We start from the raw sequence: 23,518 nt of genomic DNA on the forward strand, positions 1-23,518 counted from the left end.
GGGAAAAGCAGTGGTATATTCAGGCACTGTCTCCTCTCCCAGTAGGTAATTCCTGTCTTGCTTCAGACTGTGCAGAGACAGAAGTTTCAATCTGCTTTGGGGAGAGGTAACTGTATTATACAAGAGTATCAATCACATCCTTTAAGCTCCAGAACTGTTAGATTTCAGGAAATCATTACGTCAGCTTCTGAAACTGTGTGCATGTGCACATGTTTGTGTCTAATAAAAATATATATTGCACATAAATCCAACCCCCACTGCAGTCAGTAAGAAATTAGCCCCTGCACTTAGTGGGTCACTTACTCTTCTGTCTTACATATCCTCATTTTGGCAGTTTCTGGATTATGAAATGCTGAACATGTGAAAAAATTACATGGAGTTATAAGTGGTACTGCAAAGCTTATGGTGAAGCAGAGAACTGTCATTTTATTCTGAAAACAAAGGAGAGAGCATCTAATGGTCACTTTTTCAAAATGGGGAAAATACTAGTTTTCATAGGCACATGAAGAGGGACCATATACCATGATGTAGTTAAACCAGTGCCAAATTGTTGGGGAGAAAGGATACGGAAATCTCAGACTCTGGCTTAAAATGCAGAGAATCAAGAATGAAGTAATTTTATGTCACTGCGGTGACCACTGCTTGGAGGAAACAGGCGTAGTTCTCTTTTAGACAAAAAAAAAAAAAAAAAAAAAAAAAAAAATGTTCTTGCTCAGACAGTTGTTGTAGAATGGTTGCTCCCATAGCTTTTCCTTTCCTTTCTTTTATTGCTCTGTAAGGCAGCTCTGCATGTGTGCCATATGTAATTATATATACACCACTTGCAGTGCAGTACATTGAAAATAATTTTATATACATTTTCATTTCAAATGTGTGTAACTGAAGTTTCTTTGCAAGAATATTAACGTAAGCCTTGGAACTGATAGGAACATATTAAATGTTTATTTTTTTCTCTAAAATATTTATAAAACTAAAAAAATAAGAAAGTTATGAAGATGAATGTATATATTATAGCCTGGAAAAGATTTACTTCTGTTGGATATGTTGGCTGGCTGTGTGTGTTATGTTACACCAGGAGGTGGAATTAGCACAAGGAGTTTGAGATGAAACTGCATTTATTAATCTACTGATTAATGTTTTCATGTAATTTTTATGTTAATATTCTAGACACAGCAAAATATACACAATGGATAATTGGTATCAACATATGCTTATTGCTCTACAGAATTATACCTATTAAGAAAGGGATTTTTTCCTGGGCATATTAAATTAATGTACTTACTTCCAAAAAATTATAATTCAGTAACAATGGATTGCTTCCTTAGTTCATGAAGCAAATATTAAGTGCATGCTGAGGTGACATTTATGCATCTTAGGAAATGTATGTAAGAGAACAGAAAATGTCACTGGCAGTAGTTAATAACTGTGCTGTGTTGCCCAGTTAAAAGTTGTGGTCAAAATCCGATGTATTGTCTTGGATTGCTTTACCCTAAGGGGCACATGAACCTTAGTGCATTCACAGATTTGGCAAGGAAAAGGGGAAGGACCCACTCCAGATTCTGGCAGAAGTATGAGTGCTCCCTCCAGCAGTGTGCACGTCCACAAAAGGTCTGCACAGGTCACAGTGTCTGCCTGGACTCCGTGGGGAGACCTGCACCCAGCAGGGAGGAGAGGGGGCTCTGTGACCCCCAGCAGCTAGTCGTGGCACAGCTGGGAAGCTGCCTCTTTCCCTAATCTCATTGCCCATTCCTCCACCGACACCATGGGGGCTCTGCGTGTCCCAGAAGCCCTGCAGGTATCACATGAGCTGGCAGAGGGGAGAGCTCCCCTCAGGATGCACCAAAAACATCCACGCTTAAAGTTCACTGGGCTTGAACAGCTGCCTTGTCTGATGTACTCCGGAGTTAGCCTTTGTCTCAGATGGAATTAAATGTATATGATTATCTTCTGTTAAAAGTAATCATTCATCAGGAGAATGGTATACCAAGCATGTGAGAATATTTATTGTAATCATGCCTACACATTCTGCTTTCATTCTGTTCGGTAGAAATGAGCTAAACTGAAATATCTGGCAGCTAGAACATGTTCAAGTGATCTTATGTCATCAACCTAATAAGCAAAAATAGAGAAATGGATGGGCAGCATTCAACAGTGAACTTCTCTGTTTTTCATTGTGGCAGGAAATACTTGATTCAGAGGAGTTACATCAGGAAAATCTTGTGTAGCCATAATAATAGCTCTGGCTTTCTTGGATATAATATGTATTGTTCTTTCAGACCTAATTGTCCGAAACAGCACCCTTTAAAGTCTCCCGTGGTTTTCTGTCTTTGGATTTCTCTGAATTGACTGGGTCTGGGCTTAACATCAGCAGCCCAGGCTGATGATCTTTCGCATGAGTGCAAAAGGCATGTGCGTGGCACACAGAGATTTCGGTGATCTTTAGTTCTGTGATGTAAGTTTAATTTTAACCTGTTTCTCTTTTTTTGTTTTCAGTATTTTCTGTTCAGCTGAGCTTCATGTTTTTGACTTTCCTCTTCTCTACAAGGTAATCAAATGTATTGAAACAGAATGTTTGAATGTTTTGTGAGATATTTTTGTTTTGTGTGATTCAGTTTATACAGATGTATAAGGACAGATTTCTGAATAGGGGTGACCTCATTTTGATTTTCCTTGTCATCTTTACTACGTTTTTTCTGTTAGCATTTCCTAGCTAACAGAGCAGGACCTGGATTCTATCCCTTCTTGTGTGTTAATTACAGAGTTGTTAAATCTCAATCAATCACTGYTGTATCTCATCCTCTGAAAAAAAAATGGATTTGCACAGATGTCACTGAAGGTATAATTTGCCCTGCAGACATACTGATGACATATGAGAGAGAGAACTCAGTTTGACTTTTTACATCTCAAGATACGTTTGTTGGCCTTCAGTCTTCTCTGTATATATCAGATGTGTTACATTTATATGGAGTTTCTTAAAAGGTGGTTGTCTTGAACAAATGTTTGGTAAAGGTGTTCTTTCCTTTTTAGATGTCAGCCAGGAAGAACCATTGTCCATTCCTGTCTCAAAAAGTAGTACAGTGAGAATGACTTACTGTTGTGTAGTCACTTCGCTAACTTCGACATTGGCATTAGTCAAAGGCTGAGTGGGTCACTTGCGTGAGTTAGGGGAACCACTGTTGTCCTCTGACTTGCACTTGTTGGAGTATTTTCGTTAGCAGTGCTCGACTGATTGGGAAGTACTAGAATACGCTGCAGTCTCCTGACCTATGCTTTATATAAATTACCAAATATCCTTAAAGAATGATCACAAATGAAGGTGCGGTATCTTAGAGCTACCTACGCATATTTTATGCTACAAGGTGATTTCTTTGTGACAAGATTATACTGTGACTCTATAAGGTAATTTTAGAGAACTTTTGAACTCTTGGACATAATCTGGAGAAGGATTTGACCCAATGTATAACCCCAATGCCATTAAGCAATAACAAACTCAAACAATATAATCAGTATTGGGAGTTTTAGAAAGCTAGTCCTAATTTTGACTGCGGCAATCCATTGGCCAGTCACGTACCTCTGTATATCATTTTCTACCCTTCCTAGCCTCACCCCCAAAGGGTAAACCTCAGAAATAGTTTCTCTGTCAAGCAGATTACTACATATTCTATGCAATTCTTATGGTGTAGATTCAATGTAGTATCTTAATGGAGCATTTTTGTTAACATTAAGTACTAGGAAAAAAAATCGTAGGTCATTCTGTCTTATTTATGTATTTATTTTTAGAGTGGCAAAGCGGCCACTGCAGAAGTAATTCTGCAGAAGTATTTGCAGAAGTAATTCTGGCTGGAATTAAGTTGTCCTATATCCAGCATGTTCAGAATTCCACCCCTTCGTGTATTTGTTAGAGAGTTTGCCACAATCGAGAAACAAGAAACAATTCTGCTTTAAAAAAAAAAATACTACTGTTCATTTGTGGGTAGAATTATTTCTGTCAGTAGAGTTGATCAAAGTGATGTGAATGTGCATATGGATCCTCAAAGTAATACATTTGACCAATGATGTTTTAAGAAGGCTTTTGCTAACAGAGATTATTAAAACTCTTTCTTTTCTAGGAATAACTCTGGTTTCACACCAGCAGACACAGTGGCTATCATCTTCTGTTCCACACACAAATCGCTCACCCTGGGTAAGTCAGGAAGAAGATCAAGATAACCTTTGAGCAAAACAGCAGTAACATTCATAGCTTGCTTTGTTGAAAAAAAAAGTTGCTGGTTGTTAGCTTTTCTGTCTAAATAATTCTGATTTTAGTGAGACAAGTAATGCTACCGGTATATTAGGCTATTAATATTTTTGTAGAGGGTAAGTAAATGTTTATTAAAGGGGAGACAACTTGGTCATCTTAGCTGAGATTTCACTAGTTATTCATTAAGACCATATCATTTAGGGAAAACTGTTTTTTTTTTTTCCTGTTTTTCTTCTGTTCTGTTGCATATCCAATATTGATAATATTTGTCATTTCTTACTGAAAACAATCTAAGGTATATCTGCATAGTCCTACAGTAAAGATACTGTATCTCAGAACGAGGTTGCACAAGTGAAAGTCTAAACATGTAGTATGTTCAGAAATCACAAAGCGACAGTACTATCTTCAGCTTAATATGAGCAAAATGTGCATGTTTATTTTAAGAAGTCTGCAGGGTTTTTTTGGACAGTGTTTTATTTATTAGAATTAATTTATCAAAACATTATTGAGATATTTGTCATTTACAATCCCTTAGTGATTATAAGATGTTCTGATGGAAATGCACAAAATACTGCTAAATCAGCCTTGTTTAGAGCCACCTGATAGTGCTTTGTTGTAGTGTTCTGTCAGTTTAAAGATTAGGACTTGAATATTTTCTTACTTAGGATTCTGTGCCTCTCCTAGGCCTGTACTGCCAAATTATTAGCAAGTGCCCTTGAAAATCTGTGGGAACTGAAGGAGTTTCCTGGAAGACAAGAAGGCAAACAAAGACATCTCTTTGTAGGGAATCAAGGAGGGGCCGAGGAATTACAGATCAATGAGTTTAACTTTATTTGCTAGAAAATTACTGAAATAAGTATCTAAATAAATAATTTTAACAGTGCAGGGAAAAAAACCAAATGAATAATGGCCCCATAGATTTGTTAAATGTTTATCAAGTCAGTCTATTTTCTGTTCACACAAGATTACGAGGTCCTGAGGGTTGGGAAAAGGTAGCAAAAGTGGTATAGCTTGACAGCATTATGGCTTTTGATGCCACTGTGTGACATTTGGGACTCCACAACTCAATTATGTGAACCAACTGGAGAGAGATCAGAAGAGAGTGACATAGATGATCACAGGTCTCAAAAACCTGATCCATGAGAAAGATTCAAAAAATTGTGATTAGTGAGAGAAGACTGAGCTGAGATACAGTAGTGTTCTTGAAATATGTAAAAGGTTGATGCAAAGAAGAAAATTAATTCTTTCATAATGGACTTTGAAAAGGAAAGGACTTTTACTACAACAGGGAAGATTTAAGCTAACTGTCTAATATTAAGGTGGTTGAGCTTTGGAATATGTTGCCTGCTGATGTCTTGGAATCTCTTAACATTGTAGACAAGCCTCAGTCAGGAAATAGATAGCTCAGCTTGGCCCTGCCTTGGAGCAGAAGATAGATTAAACGACACTTGAGCTGCTTTACAGCCAAGTATGCTGTGAAACCAAAGCTTCAAATAATAAATGAGCTTGTACTCAGGAGGACAGTTACATTTGTATTTATAGAAAGTGACCCCCTGCCTAAGTCATAGCATGCTACCATACTTGCCATTTTACTGATGTGCATATAAACCTAGGACACAACTGTGATGCTACAGAACAGAAGCTGGTTGTATTTTACAGCATACGAATGTGTAATTCTCCCCTTCCTAATGGAAATAATTTTATATACGTTCTTTGAATACCTCTACAGCTTATCGTGGCACTAAGAAAATAACCACCAAGTCTTTTCTTTAATATTTAAGTCTTAAAGGGACTTGCTTTCACCTGGTAAAAAAAAGTAAGGGCCCTTCTTTTGCTGTCTTTACCAAGCATCCTCACATAGCTTATCTTAACCTGCATCCTATACTCTCAGCTGAATCAGTGCACTTTTATTCTGCTAGTACTCTCCTTTTTGTATTTTACTTTCTCATTTAAAAGAGCCCAATTCCATATCCCTAGCTTGCTTCACTTTTCTGCAGACATTTTCCCTTGTTGCTGTCATTAGCACAGCCTGATTAATCAGATAGTGTGCTTGGGCAAAGGCATTGCATTTTGCAAAATTCTGACAAAAATATACCACTCACTTTGACTTCAAGTATTTCTACAGCTTCTCCCTGGCCATGCATGATTTTACTCTGCTAATATAGGTCTCTCATACGCCTAAGTGTGCAAAATAAAATAAAAGAGGTTGATGGTGGAGTGCAATATTGCAGCACTGTTTCTTTGCTACAGACTTTCATTTGTCACCTTCAGGACAGACTGCTTTACCTTCATCCTTGAAGAGCTGATACCTCTTGGAAAGCAAGGTTGCTTGCCAGTAGGCAGGTTGTCTGACATCTGTCACTCCTACACTTTGCGCTTTTGCACTACATTTCCCTATTGCTCAGTGCCTGAGAGGATTGGACCTGCTTCCCTTGCTGTTTTCCATCCCTGGGGTTGAGCTTCATCAAAGCTTTTTTGGGATTTCCAGACTGCTGCTTTGTATGTGTGCCCAGCAGTAGCGCGTCCTGAACCACCCTTGAAAGGGAATGCTCCTTTTGGCAGTCCCTGTGAACCCATCTTTGGAAAGACTGAGGACCCAGACGCTCTTCTGGGCACTGCATAAGCATGCCCACTGTTTATCTGTTTCAAGCTATTTGGTTTTTGAGACCATTGGTATTTTTCTCTGTTTGGTACTAGTACCGGGTACTAGTCTAGGATAAGACTGCATAAATACACATTTTTAGCTAAATGAGTAGGTAACTGGAGCATCCTAGGAAGAGAGAGGCACTGGTTTTATGATGCCCTAGCAAGCTGAGATGTGCCCCTGAACTGACGATATAAACAGGAATTGTTAATCAGAGCAACTAGCATATATGCCTTCACTGAAGGCAGAAGCAGAGTAGATATAATCTGTTTTTAAGAATTACCTATTTCTGAATGACAGTTGAATGTATCTGCAGCACAGTCTTGTCAACCCTGATCTTAGCAGAAATAAGAAGAGAGATAAGTATTTTGCCCCTCACTATTTTTGCTGTTCTGTCACATTTCTCCTTGTCCAGAGGTGTGTACTGCAGACCATGCAAGGAGAAACCTTCTGTTCTCCTGTAACGGAGAGGGTTTTTGCTCACTCTCTGTCATTACAATGCCTGAAAGCCCAAACATCGTGGGGTTTGGGTTTGTATCCATTGCGGAGATCTGCTTTGTTTGTCTCCAAGCTTGCAGTGGTAGTGTATAAATGACCCCCCAGCACTTCTTCCTTCGCTGTGAAATTGATGTCTCTCAACTTGGCAGGTGAAGCTCCGATAGGTACGTCTGGTCCGTTCCCTGCGGGACTCAGAGCAGCACCGACAAAAGTGGGAGAAGCACTGACAGCTTTAAAGCTTTAGAAGTGGTAATAGGAGAGGCATGAGAAGACTTTTATAAGTCACTTTCTCCCACACCATATTATGAAACCAACTAATTCCCATGCAGTGCATGCTCATGAGGCCAACTGCCACTTCCACTGTTGAATCCATGAATAAGTGCTTGCTCTGTGCAGAGATGAGTGCTGTTCCCATATGCTGGGTTTTATTTTGTAGACAGAACAGTTGACACACTTTTTGTCTCACAGATCAGAGTGCAGGGCATGTTTGTGTAAGGACAAATTACACAGGGTAGGTACCTTTGTGTTACTCATTTAGGATTACAAGTCAGTATTTTTAAATAGTAGCGGGTGCTTTGGCAGTTTTTAGATAGAATGCATTGCATATGTAGAAAAATAATGTTTATTTGTATTTCAGTTAGTGAGTGGAACGAGATATAAACTTACAAGTAATGAGAATAAACGTAGTATTCCACAATGCCCTCTGGCATATTCACCCACATTTTGTTCTTTTTCTCTGCTTCTCCCTGCTCACATATATGCATGGTACATGTGAGTGCACACATATGCAGACATTTGATGCATGGCTTTTATTAGTGCATTTGCCATTGATTGATTAGTACTTAGTATTAGTACTTCTTCTATTGATTGATTGCAGATGAAGTGACTATTTGACCTTTAATTATGAGCCTTGCTATTGAAAATGACATTGAGCTATGGCTTCACATAATCCATCTGGAAAGCCCGACATGATGCCATTCCCTGGAGTTCATTCAGTGAGAAGAGAAGAGGCCTCAAGGAAGTGCAAAGCTATCAGTGTGGCTCATCTAAAAAAAAAATACTGCCGAGTTGTTGCTTGCACTTACACAAAAGTTGCAGCCATGTATGGAACACTGTTTTATTTTTTTGCAGAGTGAATTGCTAGTTAGAAGTTATAACTCCAAATATAAAATGCAGAATTGTCAAAAAATACTTTGTATTTATTATGTAAAAATATTTTATGAGCAGAAAATGGAGCACCGCAAACTATTTTGGCTACCGCAAGTACAAATGTCAGCGCTGTAGGTATGATGGACAGCAGGGTTTTTTTAAGAAATAAAGCCTCTTATGAAATTAGGGTATTGTGTGTGATGCACCAATGCCTTTTTTTCTCATTTGGATTTAAGAATGTCATAGTTCTTTTGTCATGAAATTCTTAAAGTAAAGCAATCAGAGTTTCTAGTGTGCAAAATACTTTCAGGAAAGAGTAGAATTAATTTTGCAAATGAAAGTCAAAGCCCTAACTTTCCTTTAAAATATTTGTTTTAATTTCAGTCAGCATTTATTTTTAAAAATTAATCTTACTGCTTCAGTACAGAGTGGATCTATACCTGAGCAATTCTTAGAAGCCTAGTGTAATGCACAAGTGGATTCACAGACAGCTCAATTATCCGTGGACAGATCATTTAGGCCACAGATTAATCAGCTCATGCTTTCCCCCCAAATCCCCAGCTGCACAGGTGTGAGTGTGCATCATGCTCACAAAAAGCTCCAACCTACTCACAGCTACCTAGAGTTTTCTCATGTTTTCTACAGAAATCTCTTTACAAGCTTTTCAGAGAAAAATAATATATTTGCACAGCCTAAACCATGGATATTAATTAGTTGTATTTTTGCTTCATCTGGCTTATCCTGTACCTGAACTCTATAAATACCATACTAATCAAGAGTATACTCTTCTTACTGTCTGATGATAGGTCACCTTTCTCCTTTACATAGAAAAAATGCCCAAAATGCCAAAATATTTTAGCTTGTGTTAAGGTTAAATCACTTTTACTTTTCTGACAACTTTGTAAGAGAAAGAAAGATGGTAAAATTGGTGCTGAGGTACTTGCCCTAACTGAGTGTTCAGGCCAAACCCTGTCAAACCTGTGGTATTCTTGAAATGTGCTGGCTTTTGTCTGCTTGCCAGCAGAGGATTGCCTTCTAAGACAGTGATTCATCGAGGTGCTCCCCATGGCTAGCGATGAGCATGTGAATGGTTTCACTGGCTTTTGCCTGGAGATCTAGAAAGTAATCCTGGTTGTTAACTGCTCTCTGAAATTTTTCAAGAGGAAGATTTTCAAGGCTGTCTTTTCAACTTCCAAGTTTTCCTGTAAGTGTTGAACAAGAGACATTACTGCTGGCATCATGTCATCCTTCCTAATATGCTTGAATTCTTACGGGTTTTTTTGTTTTGTTTTGTTTTTTTAACCTGTTCGAGACTCTAGGTCTCATTTCTTACATGAGCATCTGATAGTGATGTAAGTGAAAATGATCTGGCCACTACTCTGCCTTGAACTGGTGAGGATGACCCTTTGGCAAGAAGGAAAGCTGATGGGAAGAATATGCTTGAAAGAAGATGTGCCTGGTAGAGGCTTTCTTTGGCCAGTGTTTACCCCTGACTTCTGCCAAAGAGTTAGAAGTATCCTGTTGATGCCATTCCTGCTTCTGAATTTCCAGGGGTTTTAGCAGCTGCTGGTGCCCTTCACAAGCTGTTACTGTGGCCCAGCTCTCCACTCTTTCATATGACTGCAGGAGACATTTTCTTGCATTCTGAATGGCATATGGAGGTGAAATTGTTCTGAAAAGGGGCTGATAACTGGGGTAAAGTGCTTGCAATTCACACAGTTTCGTTGACTGCAGTACATAATTCTCTGGGGCAAATTGAAAGGTTCAGTCTTCACTCAGCAGTTGCTTTGAAGAACAAGCAAGTGATTGCTTGGTTTCTTCCAGTGCTCTGTGATTCCCATTCTCTTTACGCCATCTCTGTCTCTGGAGAGCAAGAACTAAGGGATTCGTATTACGTGAGATGGAACAGGAGCCCAGGAGCCCGTGGATCCACAACACTTCTCTCCTTAGCCACTTTTTTTTTTTTTTTTTCCTGTAGCCTAACTTGATGGCAGGTAGATTGCTGCTCCTAGCTCGTCAGTTTTTTAGAACCAGTTTCTGGTTCTTACCAAGCAATATTAAGAAACAGATTTATTATTGTGTCATTAGCATGTTGTCTTTCTCAGTAGGCCTCAAAGGAAGACTGGGAAGTGCTGTTGAGCTGACAACCATACTGAAGCAGAATATTAGCAAACCTGATTTAGTACCAAGCTTTGTGTAGTTGGAAATAGTATAAATGTTTCCTACTTGCGTAGACTGCCTGATCCGCCCAAGTTGAGATGTCACATTGTATGTGCACAGCATTTCTGTAATTTCAGTTTTGAGTAGGCTGGTATTGCTGGGATAGTCAGTGTCAGAGCATCTCTTTTACTTCCCTCTGCTATTCATATACATGGCTGAGCAAACATCTTCTGACCATTTATGTCTCCTTCATATCAGAGCATCCCAAGGGGCTACGCTTTCAGGAAGGTGGTAWCCTGGCAGGCCAACCTGAAAGTAGGAAATGGTGGAGTCAAATGAGTTCTAGTTGCTTTTGGACATAGAGTACCTAAATCCCTGTTGGTTTTTATCACAAGATTCACATTATAGCATGTTTAATATATTGCTGTTTACTGAATTTTGACCTTTCTGTGATTCCGGAAGGGGAAACACTAGAGGAAATTGGGGAATCTCTTTGCTTTTCTGACCTGAAACGTATGCTGCTTTGCTTAGATTTTTAATGTGGCAAGAAATTCTGCACCAGTTCCCAAGGCTTCCTTTTCATACATATACTCTGCCAGTAGTAGGTTTTTTTATTAATATTTAGAAAGTTTGCCTCCAGCAGTACTAAAATGTGCATCAGAGGACAACAGTTGTTTACCGTGTTTGAACTGAAGAATCTTACCCAGGAGATCTCATTCACTTGAAGTTTACATCTCTCAATCTTGACTTGCAGAAAGAGATCGATGAATAACAGTTGTCATTTCAGAGTTGCACTTCTCCAATTATTTATTTGGTTGTGTGTCTTCCCAGATGTACACATAATTGGATCAGACATTAAAAACCAGATTGCAGGTTCTTAATGACAGCAAGCTCATACCTCTTTACAATAAAAAAAATAAACACACGTATCAGGCTGTAAAATGATAATGACACAAAAGCCCTCCCAACTGTCCCTCTCTACAAAAAACAGTTAAAGTTAATTTATCTGCTTTAAGAAACTACATTATATTCAACAGACAGCTGACAGGTTACCCTTGGGAAGATCCGCATTTGGACATGACTCAAGTTTTTTTTTACCTCAAGCTGGCAGAGGCTACAAGTGTCACCCAAACTAAAGCTGTCGCGTATTGAAGATGATGTTGAGTCTCCCTGAGAGATTTGCATCTACATGTGCTGCTCTCAGTACACTTTCTGGCAGCCGATCTGACCTGCTGACTCCAGACACTTTAAAAAAAAAAAAAAAAAAAAAAAAAAAAAAAAAGTGGGTGCAAAGATTTTTTAAAAAGTGATAACGCCACAACAAATTAACAATCAAGTGGTCTTACTACAGGGCAGTCTTGGAATCTGGAAGAAGGGTCATCATCAACTGCATGCACATAACCGTAGATCCCTTGAGTTTTAGGACAGGAAGTGGTAGCCCTCAGTAGTTCTAGATGATGAGCTGTTATTTCAAAATGCCTCCCAAAATGACAGGGATATTGAAGCTTTTCTGGCCTTGTAACTTCTTTTCTTGGCCACAAATATCAGGCAGAAGAGAATTAAAGGAAAAATTATGCTAATGTTCCTAATAAACATTTTTTTCCTTATGAAAAGAAATTATTGTTTTCTTGTTTTACCATTTATAATGAATTTCTTACTTCATGTTTTCCTTTGCTTCAAGACTTCAGGAGAAAAAAAGATTTTTTAATTAAAAGACAGGATGGAACAGTTTTGGGGCATAATGTTTTCCTTCTTCTATTTACAAATATAATAAGGGTGGCTATCAAACTTGTTTATTATGACTTTTTAAATCGTATATGTGAACAAAATCAATGTATTCAAATTTCAATGCTGAGAGAGCTTCTAGCATCAGCTATGTTTGAAAAAAGTAGTAATGTAGTAATAAACTCTCAGCTTCATGTTTTTAGGAAATTTTTTGGTCTCTTGTCCAGAATTCCTTTCATTAGTGGGTCAACCATATTAAATCTTCAAAAAGTATTGGCTAAAAGAAATATAAGGGAAGGAGGTATTTAGATTCTGTTCATTTGGGTGAACAAATTTAGCTATTACTGGTAAGTTACAAGGAGGGATTTATCCTATGCATTGAGTGTATTATGTGTGTGAAGAGTGACTTGATGTCCAAGCAATAAAGAAAGCACTGAAGTGCTGGAATCAGTTTACTACATTCCTATGCCTGCATTGTGGTCCCAAATTAAGGATAAATCACATTTAAATATGACCCATAGTGGTTCAATTCGTTCTTGAATTCCCTGTTAACTGATTACTACTACAGTGTTGTCAAACAGGTGGAGGGATTCTGGAGTCGAAGGCAGTAGTCTTGGATTGTTGGTGTTAAATGTTTCATTGTTAGCAGCTGGTTAGATTGTGTTGTTCATTAAACATCACTTCCAATCTGAACGCACCCGCTGAAAATCCAGAAATAGATCAAACTGTATGCTCTTTCTTTCTCCCATCTTTTCCATTTTTATTTACTTAAAACTGTGATAGTGTCAAGATGTGCTGTTTCCTAGTAACTGTGCTTATATTGCACATTGCTGGTTTCTGTGCAGGTTCTGATTTCAATTACCTGAAGAACTAAAAAAACTAGAATTAGTAAAACCATGCAAATCATATTAAATTTCCTTCTTTTTTAATTTTCATTAACGTTATGACAAAAGAAGTACTGCATTCTGTATTTCTCTCCCTCCTTCTTCTTTATTCATGTATTAGACCAGGCTGGTCTTTTGCTACCCAGTGTCGTTCTCAGACAAGTAGTACTTCATCTCACGTGGTGAAATAAGGTGCCCTAGTATAACTGTATGGCCAATGTGATGTGATTGCATCACTCAGTGATTCAGTATAGAGTCCTCTCAATAATCCTAGTGCTCCAAAAGGGGTAAGTCATCTAGTGTAGTGGAAGGACTTGTTGAATAATCCGGTAAATCATTGTTCTTTCTCCAGTGAGTGGGATGAAAGTGAAAATGTTGGAAGATTAGGATCTACGTAGACTTCACAACTAAACTAGGATTGCCCTCCATTCTGTAATTTTCCTCTGCAGCCTTTCCAGACTTTTTAATCTCACCAGTCCCTTGTAAAATCTTCTTTTTTTTTGCTTTCCATCACATCTAAGACTGAGCTGACATGTGAAAATATACTGAGAAAATACTCTTTTTTTCCCATGAAAATATTTTAAATGCAAATCTTCACATCCACTTACTTGTGGGCAAGCAGGAAAGGGAATGTAGTCTCAACTGCTACAAATATAGCTGACCCTTCCCAACTGGACACCAAGTGTCATATCATCTGGAGACAGTTGTAGTTGTGCTGATGCATGATCTCCTTTTTGGCCTACTGGCAAAGGTCAAATCTCCATGGTGATACTAGGTTTTGTCACCAAGGTGTGATTGAACCAAAAATGTCACAAATCATTGTACCAGCTTGTCTAGCTGCCGTGGATGGAATCTCATCCTCAAGATACTGCTATTTCCTTATGGACAAGAGAGTAGCAATGATCATCTGTTACTTCTCTCAACCTTGATCCTTTAGCCTAGTATAAAATGACTCAGTGTAAGGTCTCTTGGTTAGGGCTACAAGCAAAAGAAATCCCAGAGCGGCAGCTGGAGTAGGGCCAGCGCGGACTACCAAATCCTCCTCTGACGAATTTTTCATCCGAGGAAGAGCTAGGCTGCTTGTTTTAGGCTCAGTTTCAAGTAGTCTCTTCTTGCTTAGTTAATGTGATTTCATATTCCTAGAAAAAAAATGGAAGGTGCTTTTTTCAGCTGAAATGCAATACTCAGTAGGCAGCAAATATTGCTATTGTGATTAGTTGTAAGGTGTCATTCAGTCCTGAAAGAGCCTCTAACTTGACTTCGGTGCATATTCTGGAGTGGGCAGGTGTATAGGATAAAGATCCTTAACCAATTATTTTATCAAAAGCATCTTCTCTTATTGTGATGCCAGTGTGTCATAGCAGAGTCATAAGAGGGGCCAGAAACAACATCCATCCCTGGCTAGCCGTTGTGGAAGACTGGCATAGTGTATAAATTTCTGTCTCATCAAGACTAACCATTGTATTGTGATTTTTCTTCCTCTCAAACAAACAAACAACAACAAAAAAAAAAGACAAGGAAACCCTTAAGAAAGCTGGCAAACGAGTTTCGCAGTATCTCTCCATTCTGATAGATATCTGCATGAACAACCTTGTTATAATCTTCTAAACTGGACTTAGCTGGTATCTCACCACCCTCCCCTACCATGCAGTCATGAGACTATGTGCCATCCTGTTCTGAAACTTGGAGGTAAATTTTCAGATGGTCTTTTGACACTCTCTTTGCTGGGGTATGTTCAGAAAAACCCTGCTCTGGGAGCTTAGGCAGGGTTTAATGCAGTCTATGCTCACCTTGACAGATCTCTTCTCAGTTTTCTTCCGTCCGTCCGTCCTTCCTTCCTTCCGTCCTTCCWTCCRTCCGTCCGTCCTTCCTTCCATTTTTGCTGCCCATTTGTGACAGTTGTTTTTCATTCTGATTTCCTGAATGCCTTGTGGTTCCATAGCCTTAACGTTGACCTCTTTGTTTTGTACCAAACCTCTTTTCCTAAGAAGAAATGCGGGAGTATCTTGTGACTTGGAATGTGTTTCAATAATGTAAGCAATAAAGTTTTAGGCTAAATTGTTTATTAGGCAGACATTTAAGGGGAAAAAGCTTATACCATAAAGTACATAAGTAGAGCATCTAGCAGTAATTCTGCTTTTGGGTGCGAGAGATAATGGCCCAGGTTTTGATAGTAATAAAAATGTTCTATTAAGTTCTCTGAAACCATTGCAATGTGATAGAAAACAGCAAATGATGAAACACTGCTTTGAGGGAAGCTTACAAATTCAGAGAGCATAAAATAAACATATTAAAGTAGAAAAAATCTGAGTTCCAATACTTATTGTTTTATCACTTCCATCGTGGGTATAGGATAAAAGAAAACCCTTACTTGCTTGTTAGAAGAAGAAAGCTCTTACTTGAAGTTCTTACTTGGCAGATGTCAGTTGAAAGCTCTGCTATGGAATATGCTGCAATGTCAAACTCTGTTGGGTAATTTTAGACAAATGTGTCATGTGTGACATGGAAATATGGCATGCTGTACATTAGTGATTTCCCAAGTGTTTGGGTCAGGTAGTAATGTGCTGAGAAAGTGCTCTTTATCTCTCCACACTGTGTACTTGTATAGCAGTGGGGAAAAGCTTTTGGTAGAAATTACTTCAGTCAGAAAAAGAATCCATTTACAATATGTGCCTTCTAACATCTTTCAGACAATGCATTGTATTAAAGAGGCATTTTTTGATTAATGTTTTATAAACATTTTTCAGCATGACAGCTTAAAGTCCCTGTAAAATTGTAAATGCGTGCATAGTGCTCACTTCCATAAAGTCAAATGCCATCTCATAAAGTCTAGTTGGATCCTGTCAGCCACAGTGACACAGAATCAGTACCTTGGAGCATTAAAATTAATTTGCTTCATTTATATTACTGCAGTGATAGCTAGATGAAAAGAGTCCTATATTTAAATTCTCTTAAAAATACCCTCAAATCTTTTAGGATTTTTTTATTATTATTATTTTACTGTGAACTAAATGTAGTGAAGTGCAGCATAATATTTTCATGGGCCTTTTAGAAAGATGACGACCAAATGTAGCAAAGGGGAAACAGGATGTGGAATGTTGTACAGGGTGCAAAGCTGTAGGAAGGACAGGAAGGATAAATAGCTTTCAGTTGAGTAGATTACTAGGGAAACAGTGGCCTAGTAACAGAGGACACAAACAGGAGGAGGAAAATTAGAATATACTCCTGATTACAGACTTACCCCACTTCTCTTSATTACAGAGGGCTTGCTGGAAGCTCAGTAATTTTGGTAGAAGTCGCCACTGTTTACTGCAAGTAAGAGCAGAACCAAAGGTCTTGGGAAGCCAAATCAACCAGGCTAGAAGCATGGCAGCAGAGAAGGAGAGGGAAAAAAGAGGGAGAAAATAAAAATAGAAAGAAAGAGCAGCACAGCCTGTGAATGCAGGAGCTGAAGAGTGAGGAGGGATGTGGGAACATAGGTGAGAACTGATAGGAAGAACGGGAGGGAGAAACTAGAGCCGAACAGAGAAGAGGGAAATTTAGGGTGAAAAAGCTGGGAATATCAGTGATCTTGTTTGTAAGGGATATTTGTGGAATGATCTCAGTCTTTTCTCCCCTCTGTTACTCCTCCACTAAGCCTGGTGAGATGCTGCTTTCTCACCCTGCTGAGTATCCTGTTTCCTCGTCCTTTGAGGGAGGATGAAGTGGAGCTCTGACTGAGAACCTGGCATGAAGCTTGGTCAGTCTCCTTCCAAGCAACAAGGCTGTTAAAAACAGTTTGGCAACTCAGCATTTTGCTGGACGCCTACTTTGAACGAAGCTGCCCAAGTTGGCCCCAAATGGCAGACACACGCTTAGTTGTTTGGTTTGGATAAAAGGTAGCGGGTGAGTATGTTTGGCAGAGGTGCAGAACCGAGCAGTTGGAAAACTTTAACTTGAATGGATGCATGTCACGTGAGCCCTCACACCACGACAGCAGTGTTAAAGCTTAGCCAAAAAAGTGATATATAAACTAATAGTACCAGTGTTTCTCTTTCAGTGTCAATCAGGATGAAGACCCATGAAGTCAGCCCATTTACCCTGAAGTACAGATGAGCTGATTCAGTGGCTCTGTGAAAATAAAATGTAAAATCCTTACAGTTATCATTCTTTATACACATGAATACAGTATCACCTTAATGCTACAGCCTGTTAAGGCAGGGAAGAAGAAGGCAGCACTATGTACTTTGAGGAAACTTAAGAGAATTAAAACTAAGCTAATTATGTGATTTGGCTTATAAAACATGTGATTTGATCCTGTGTACAATTTTGCTTGACTTATTCAGCCATTGGAACACCATTAGCACTGGAAGCAATAGGCTATAACAGATGAGCAAGAAAGTAGTAGACAGCCCAAAATGAAGATAACCAGATCCTTTCTGCTTAGTACCTTAATTCCTTGCTGTCTATCTGAAAGTTTTATACCTGTCTTGCTCACTTTATTAGCTTTGTTATAGCTGCGTGTTAGTGCTGTTTCAATCGGTGTTTCTGTTACAGCTTCTGTTAAAGCTGGTTCATAACCTCATCTTGAAAATATGTTGTAGGTTAAGACTTAGCATACAAGATCAGCCCAGGCATTGTAGTGTCAATATTCTTCCTTTGGCTAGGATTTTCAAGTTTTATAAATCTTTTACAAATACTTGCATTTTAAGAGAGGAAAGAAAATCTGTTACAATATATATTTCCTAATTCAGAATTTGCATGAGTCTCACATTTATCCCTGGTAAAATCTTTTTGTTCTTTAATTTTAGGCATTTGGAAAGCATTAGCAATCATATTGATACTTGAGATTACTATATATTGCTATGAAAAAGTTTAGCGAATGTTTTAAAAAAATAAATAAAATCCCAATGCTGTTTTGTTTAGCTTTGTGGTACCATTACTGACACAAGTGTTTGAGACTGCGATCTGTGGATCTTTGTCATGAAATATTTTCCAAGAGAGCTGCATATTGACTGGAATTACAGAAATCAGAAAGCATGTTAAAAAGAGAACAGGGTGCTTTTTTTCATTAAACTAATACTTACCTGCAAATATTACTACTACTTCTTTTCACCAGTCGAGTTTTTCTTAGTAAATAGTAGGAACTTTAATTGCACATTAGTGGCTCACAAGAACCTATTATTGTGGCATGTATTTAAACAAACTGTGAATTAGGAACCTCTTTCTATACAGTGATCTAATTATATTGTCATACTAATTATAGTATTTTATATTTATATTTGACAACTTTATTTTTCTTTTCATAGTTTACCAAAATAGCTTTCCTCTAGACATTTTACCTTTTAGACTAAAATTTCTTATACTTTCTTTCAGTCTAGAACATGTATAGCAATTTAAAGACTGTCTTAGTCACTGTCAGTCCATTCTGTTCATATCTTTGGCATTAGTTTTCTATATGATTTTAGACTAGTCATTTTAGTGTCCTCTGATTCTCTGAATGAGTCCTGTTCTCTTGAGTTTTTGGATCTGTGGATGAAAGTGCACTAGCAAATATCAGGTATTGCCTTATGAATGTAAATATAGCATGTCCATAAGTTAAGCATCTAGATTATTTTTGTGCAGTTAGGGAACAGAAAAGGTTCTACATGGCAGAAGTTCAGACTGGGAAATGAGCAATAAAACCATTATCTGCTTACAAAAACAGTATAATGGGCATTTGAAGTAAATTACACTCTTTAATGTAATGCAAATGCCCATGTAATTTCTATCCAAATACTATCTATTCCCCCCCCCCCCCGAAATTACTGTTATTTTTTGCTTTATTGTTTTGGTGATAGGTCCATGATGTTTTTTGAAAGTAATTATTTAATAATACTGAAATTAAGCCTGCCAACCTTTATTTGATTTAGTCTTTCCCTGAAAATATCCACATAAGTAAAGGCTACTGTAATGGGGACTAGATTGTTAGTGATTCAATGTGATGAAGCTAATTAAAATAAATTAAAAGAAATTATGGTGTGGAAACACCATGAAGATTTCAGCAAGCCTAGATGTGTGTCAGGGATAGTAGTGCACTGGTGAAGCAATAAATATTCAGTAAATAAGTTTTGTTTCCTCACCTAGGGAGGAGGCAACTTTTATTAAGGGAGACCTGGAAAGATGTTAAGAAGAATAAATCCGAGACATAGGGAAAGCTTATGTAAACATGGTGACTTCAGTTGATCTGAAACATCTACTACTTGGGGAGTAGAGCGCATGTGCCACAGCTCAGCTTTTTATGACTGCTAAGAAAGGAGACACACAGATGAGCTCAGTGAAAAGCTCTTATCTGGTCCTCTCCACTGCAAGGTCGATGTGGTGGAAGATTCCTAGAATGACATTTAAATCAGGTAGAAAATAAGGTATGCCCTCTCCTGAGGTATAGCAGCCACTCTCGTTTGTGATTATCTAAACGTCTGGTCAGATGAGGCAAAGATTGTTAACAAGTTTTGCCTGCTCACATGCTTTGTGGAACATAGTAGCAAAGTTCTATGATTTAAACAGGTTATTTGAACAATAATGTGTTTGAAGTAAACATAATCTGTTTCATTATAGCAGAATAAAATCAAATTTCATCTTAAATATCACTTCAAAGAGTGGGAAGATTATGCATGGAAAAGTCTAATAGAGTTAGCACTATTTATTACAGATTCTAACTCATAGGAAAACTAGCCTATCCCTAGTTCTAAACACTCATGTCTTCCAACATCTAGCAATTTCTGTGCCGCAGCTGCTCCCTAGTTCTCTATAGGCACAATCACTTCCTATTTTCACTCGGGTTGTTAGACCTTTTCTCTCTGTGGCTCGCTTCCCTTTGAAACATACAGGTGGAGCAGGGAGTTTTGCTCTCTAACACATGAGCGCTCACCTGTACAGTCCTTGGCACTCTGCCCTGTCTGTGTGAATCAGCCAGAGCACGGGAGGCAGCTGTCATCTTGGTACTTACCTACTGGTGGGCAGTATTCGAGCAAAATGCAACCCTCTTCCAGTGGTGAAAGCACTGAAGAAAGGAAACAAGGAATTGGGCAGGTTGGAAAGTGAACAAGTTGAAATACAGCACAGCAAGAGGAAGTAGTGAATAGAGTACAGGGCTCTGCTCAGCAACCAAACATTCATGCTGTAGCAGAATGCATTTTACATCAAGTGTTCAGCAAAAGTTTGACAGCTATCAACATAATTAGAGAAGATCTTTTATGACATTCTCCTACTCCTTCCTTTCTGGCACAGAAAAACTTTCTCTGCAGTGGATATTTTTCTTTATGTTCTTCTCTTTGTTTGTTTATTTTAAAACACTCCTGAGTCTTCATTTTGTTTCCTTCTGGGTATTTTGGTGAAATCTCAATACAATATAAAATGTTTCACTGTGATCTTTTGACATAAAATCCGAGGTGAGAGTCTGTCTCCTATTTTTCTGCCTGCAGGGATTCCAATGTTGAAGATAATGTTTGCAGGATACGAGCACCTGTCCTTAATTTCCGTCCCCTTACTCATCTATCATCCTGCTCAGATTCTTCTTGGCAGTCTGTTGGTATCAACAATAAAATCTTGGATGGTTTCTAGGCAAAAGGTAAGAATTGCTCTTACTGATGTATAATGAAAGTCTGCTGTTATGATAAAACACCTAAATACAAATCTAAAACTACTCAGGTTCCTTGTTGTAGATCCCATGGTAGCAATTTATCTTTCTTTACTTTCTTTGTTACAGTGATAGTCACAGAGGCATCAAATTAAAAACTCTGGACTTTATCCCCCTTGGCTTTGAAAAATTGAAATCCAGAAGTTAGACCACTGCAGCTAGTTCTTTTCATAGTAGCAAGCATTTAAATTACAAATTATGCCCGATAAGAATGGTTCAGTCTTTCACTAATATTCATAGCTTTGGACCTTTCCTGGGCAGGTGTCCCCGCTCTGCTGGCATGGGAGCTGTGGGGACCAGGTGAAATGAGGGCCCTTTGTGAACTGAATAGAAGGAGGACTAAATCTTTCAAATATTTTTTACTTGGTTACCCTTTACAGTAGCAAGAAGTCTGTGAGAGGCTGATGTGTCACGCTGCACATCAAAAATATGGCATGGGATGACTGGTAGGAATGTAGCCTATAAGCTAGATCTTTTCACATTGACACCAGTGATTCAAAATCCACTTAGTTCTGTACTGACTGAAAGTATTCACCTCTGACAGCCGTTCTGTGACCTAGATGAAGTAATTGCAATTTTTTTGGCCTAGCTCTCAGAACAGGAGTAACCATTTCACAGAACAGTAGTCTTTAGAACTGATTTTAATGCTGTCTTTAATGTTCCAACATGGTAAAGATTAAGAGGTTATGGGAGCTGAAGTAGTCTGTGACCCATAGGCAGTCATTCTGGGTGAAGGTCGGGACAAATATTGTAGGAAGCCCACCTCTACCAGTACTCTGCACTCTCCACCTGTCAGTGGAGACATATTTTTTAAAAAACCTTCCATGTTTCCAATTTTCAGCCCAGACCAACAGGCCATTTTACTTGCCTTACTCCACTGAAGTCACATTGCTAATCTGAATACTAAAATTCCCTCAAATTTTAATTTTATGGGAATGCACTGTGTGTTACCTGAATTGTAAAGAGGAGCAAGGCTTCGAGTTTTCAGGAATTGTACCCAGAAATCCAGCTTTTGTTAAGATAAACCCATCTCAGCATCCAAAAATGAGTATTTGAGAATCATATCTCATTTCTGAGACTCCACTGGTCTGAAAGTCATGATAATTTTTTAAAAATCTTTTTCCAACAGAAATTATCAAGAGACATTAGTAGACCTCATTAAAGGTTGTGTAAGGGAAATTATGTGCTATTCCTGCAGAAAGATAGCCTATAGTTGACACCAGCAGTGAGAGAATGATCCCCGCAGTGCTGGCTCTGTTTGTCGTCTCACTGCTCCCTGCTGCTAAGACAGGGAGTGTGACTAGAGCTCATCCAGACCTCCCTGATCCTCAGGGGCTGTGATGGCCTGTTGGGGCTGCTGTCAGTTGCTGCACGTTAGCACAGTCTTTGAACAGGGCATCAGGAAAGTCAACCAGTACTAGAGAGATTTAAAGTTCACCAGCACTAGTTTCTTATTCATTAAGCATCAAATAAGCCTTCTGTGCTAATCAGACTGTAATGCTGCCATAAAGCTACTTTGGGGGATCGTTGTTCTGTTGAAGCCATTTCTTCACTAGATCTTCTGTATTATTCACAAATGTTATTTTAATTACTCTTAAAAAAAAAATCAATGAGGTTGGGACTGGTACAGTTGCAATAAGTATAACAGAACGTTGTGACTGGATAATGGTCTCCTGCTTTGAAAATAAACATGTCATCATCACCCTTGATGTTTATTTTCTATAAACACCTTGGCTTCACTTTGGCATCTCTCTTGCAGGGGGAGGCGGTTATCCAGTCACAGTACTCAACTGCAGTGACATTCTTACTTAATTATGATAGTACATGTGATCTGCTTGTATGAAATTGAATTTAAATATTTAGAGGTTCATCTACACTAAGGTATTTCTAGTTTGTAAATATGGCAGCAGAATCTGCCAAACTACAAAGTAAAAAATTGTTTCCCCAAACAAGATGTGGAACAATGTCTTTCTCCTAAATCTCTCGCTGCATAATATCCAAAAGTTTAATCTCAAATGGCTAGATTTAGCAATAGTTAAATGTTGGTGTTTCTGAATGGTGGTGTTTCTGAAGGGAATATAGCCTATTTATTTTTAAAGATTTGGATTTTTTTAAGGGTTTACATTTGTGCTAGAGTGTTTTCCAAGTAGTGCTTACAAGCTTTAAATGTACAATATTAAAGGTTAATATCTACAACAGAAGACCCATCAGACTTCATCTCTCAAACTGAAAATTGTTTTTTTAGCCAGTCCTCTAGAAACAATAGTCTCTCACCCACTGAGCAATGTTATTCTGTCAGGGCATCTCCCCCCAAAAGCCAAAACAGAAGTAACAAATGTAAGGAACTTCCCCTCCCTCTGACCAATTCCCCCTGACAGGGTCAAGGGCTGCTCACAGAAAATGTAGTCCTCACATACAGCTCAGCAGGGTGCTCATCACTTAGCATAATTATTGATAGTAGCTGCAGAAATACCCTAGGAGAATAGGTGACCTCTCAGGTAATCAGTTCATTGAAAACACTCCCTACTTTCCATTCATTCCCTGCGACACTTCATACTGTG

The 23,518-nt window shown here is 38.5% G+C and overlaps 1 protein-coding gene across 1 annotated transcript in view; it reads left to right on the forward strand.

Annotated features, from left to right (window-relative positions):
* SLC10A7 (solute carrier family 10 member 7) overlaps window positions 1-23,518 on the forward strand; it is a 155,929-nt gene that overhangs the window by 127,437 nt on the left and 4,974 nt on the right. Inside the window, exons 10-12 of the mRNA XM_085313148.1 lie at window positions 2,494-2,545; window positions 4,110-4,183; window positions 20,743-20,888. Coding sequence (XP_085169274.1) covers window positions 2,494-2,545; window positions 4,110-4,183; window positions 20,743-20,888 — 272 coding nt within the window. The remainder of the gene's footprint in view (window positions 1-2,493; window positions 2,546-4,109; window positions 4,184-20,742; window positions 20,889-23,518) is intronic.

Source organism: Rhea americana, unplaced genomic scaffold (genome assembly GCF_003343005.1).
Source record: "Rhea americana isolate MKP2758 unplaced genomic scaffold, rheAme1 scaffold_38, whole genome shotgun sequence".
Lineage (NCBI taxonomy): Eukaryota > Metazoa > Chordata > Aves > Rheiformes > Rheidae > Rhea > Rhea americana.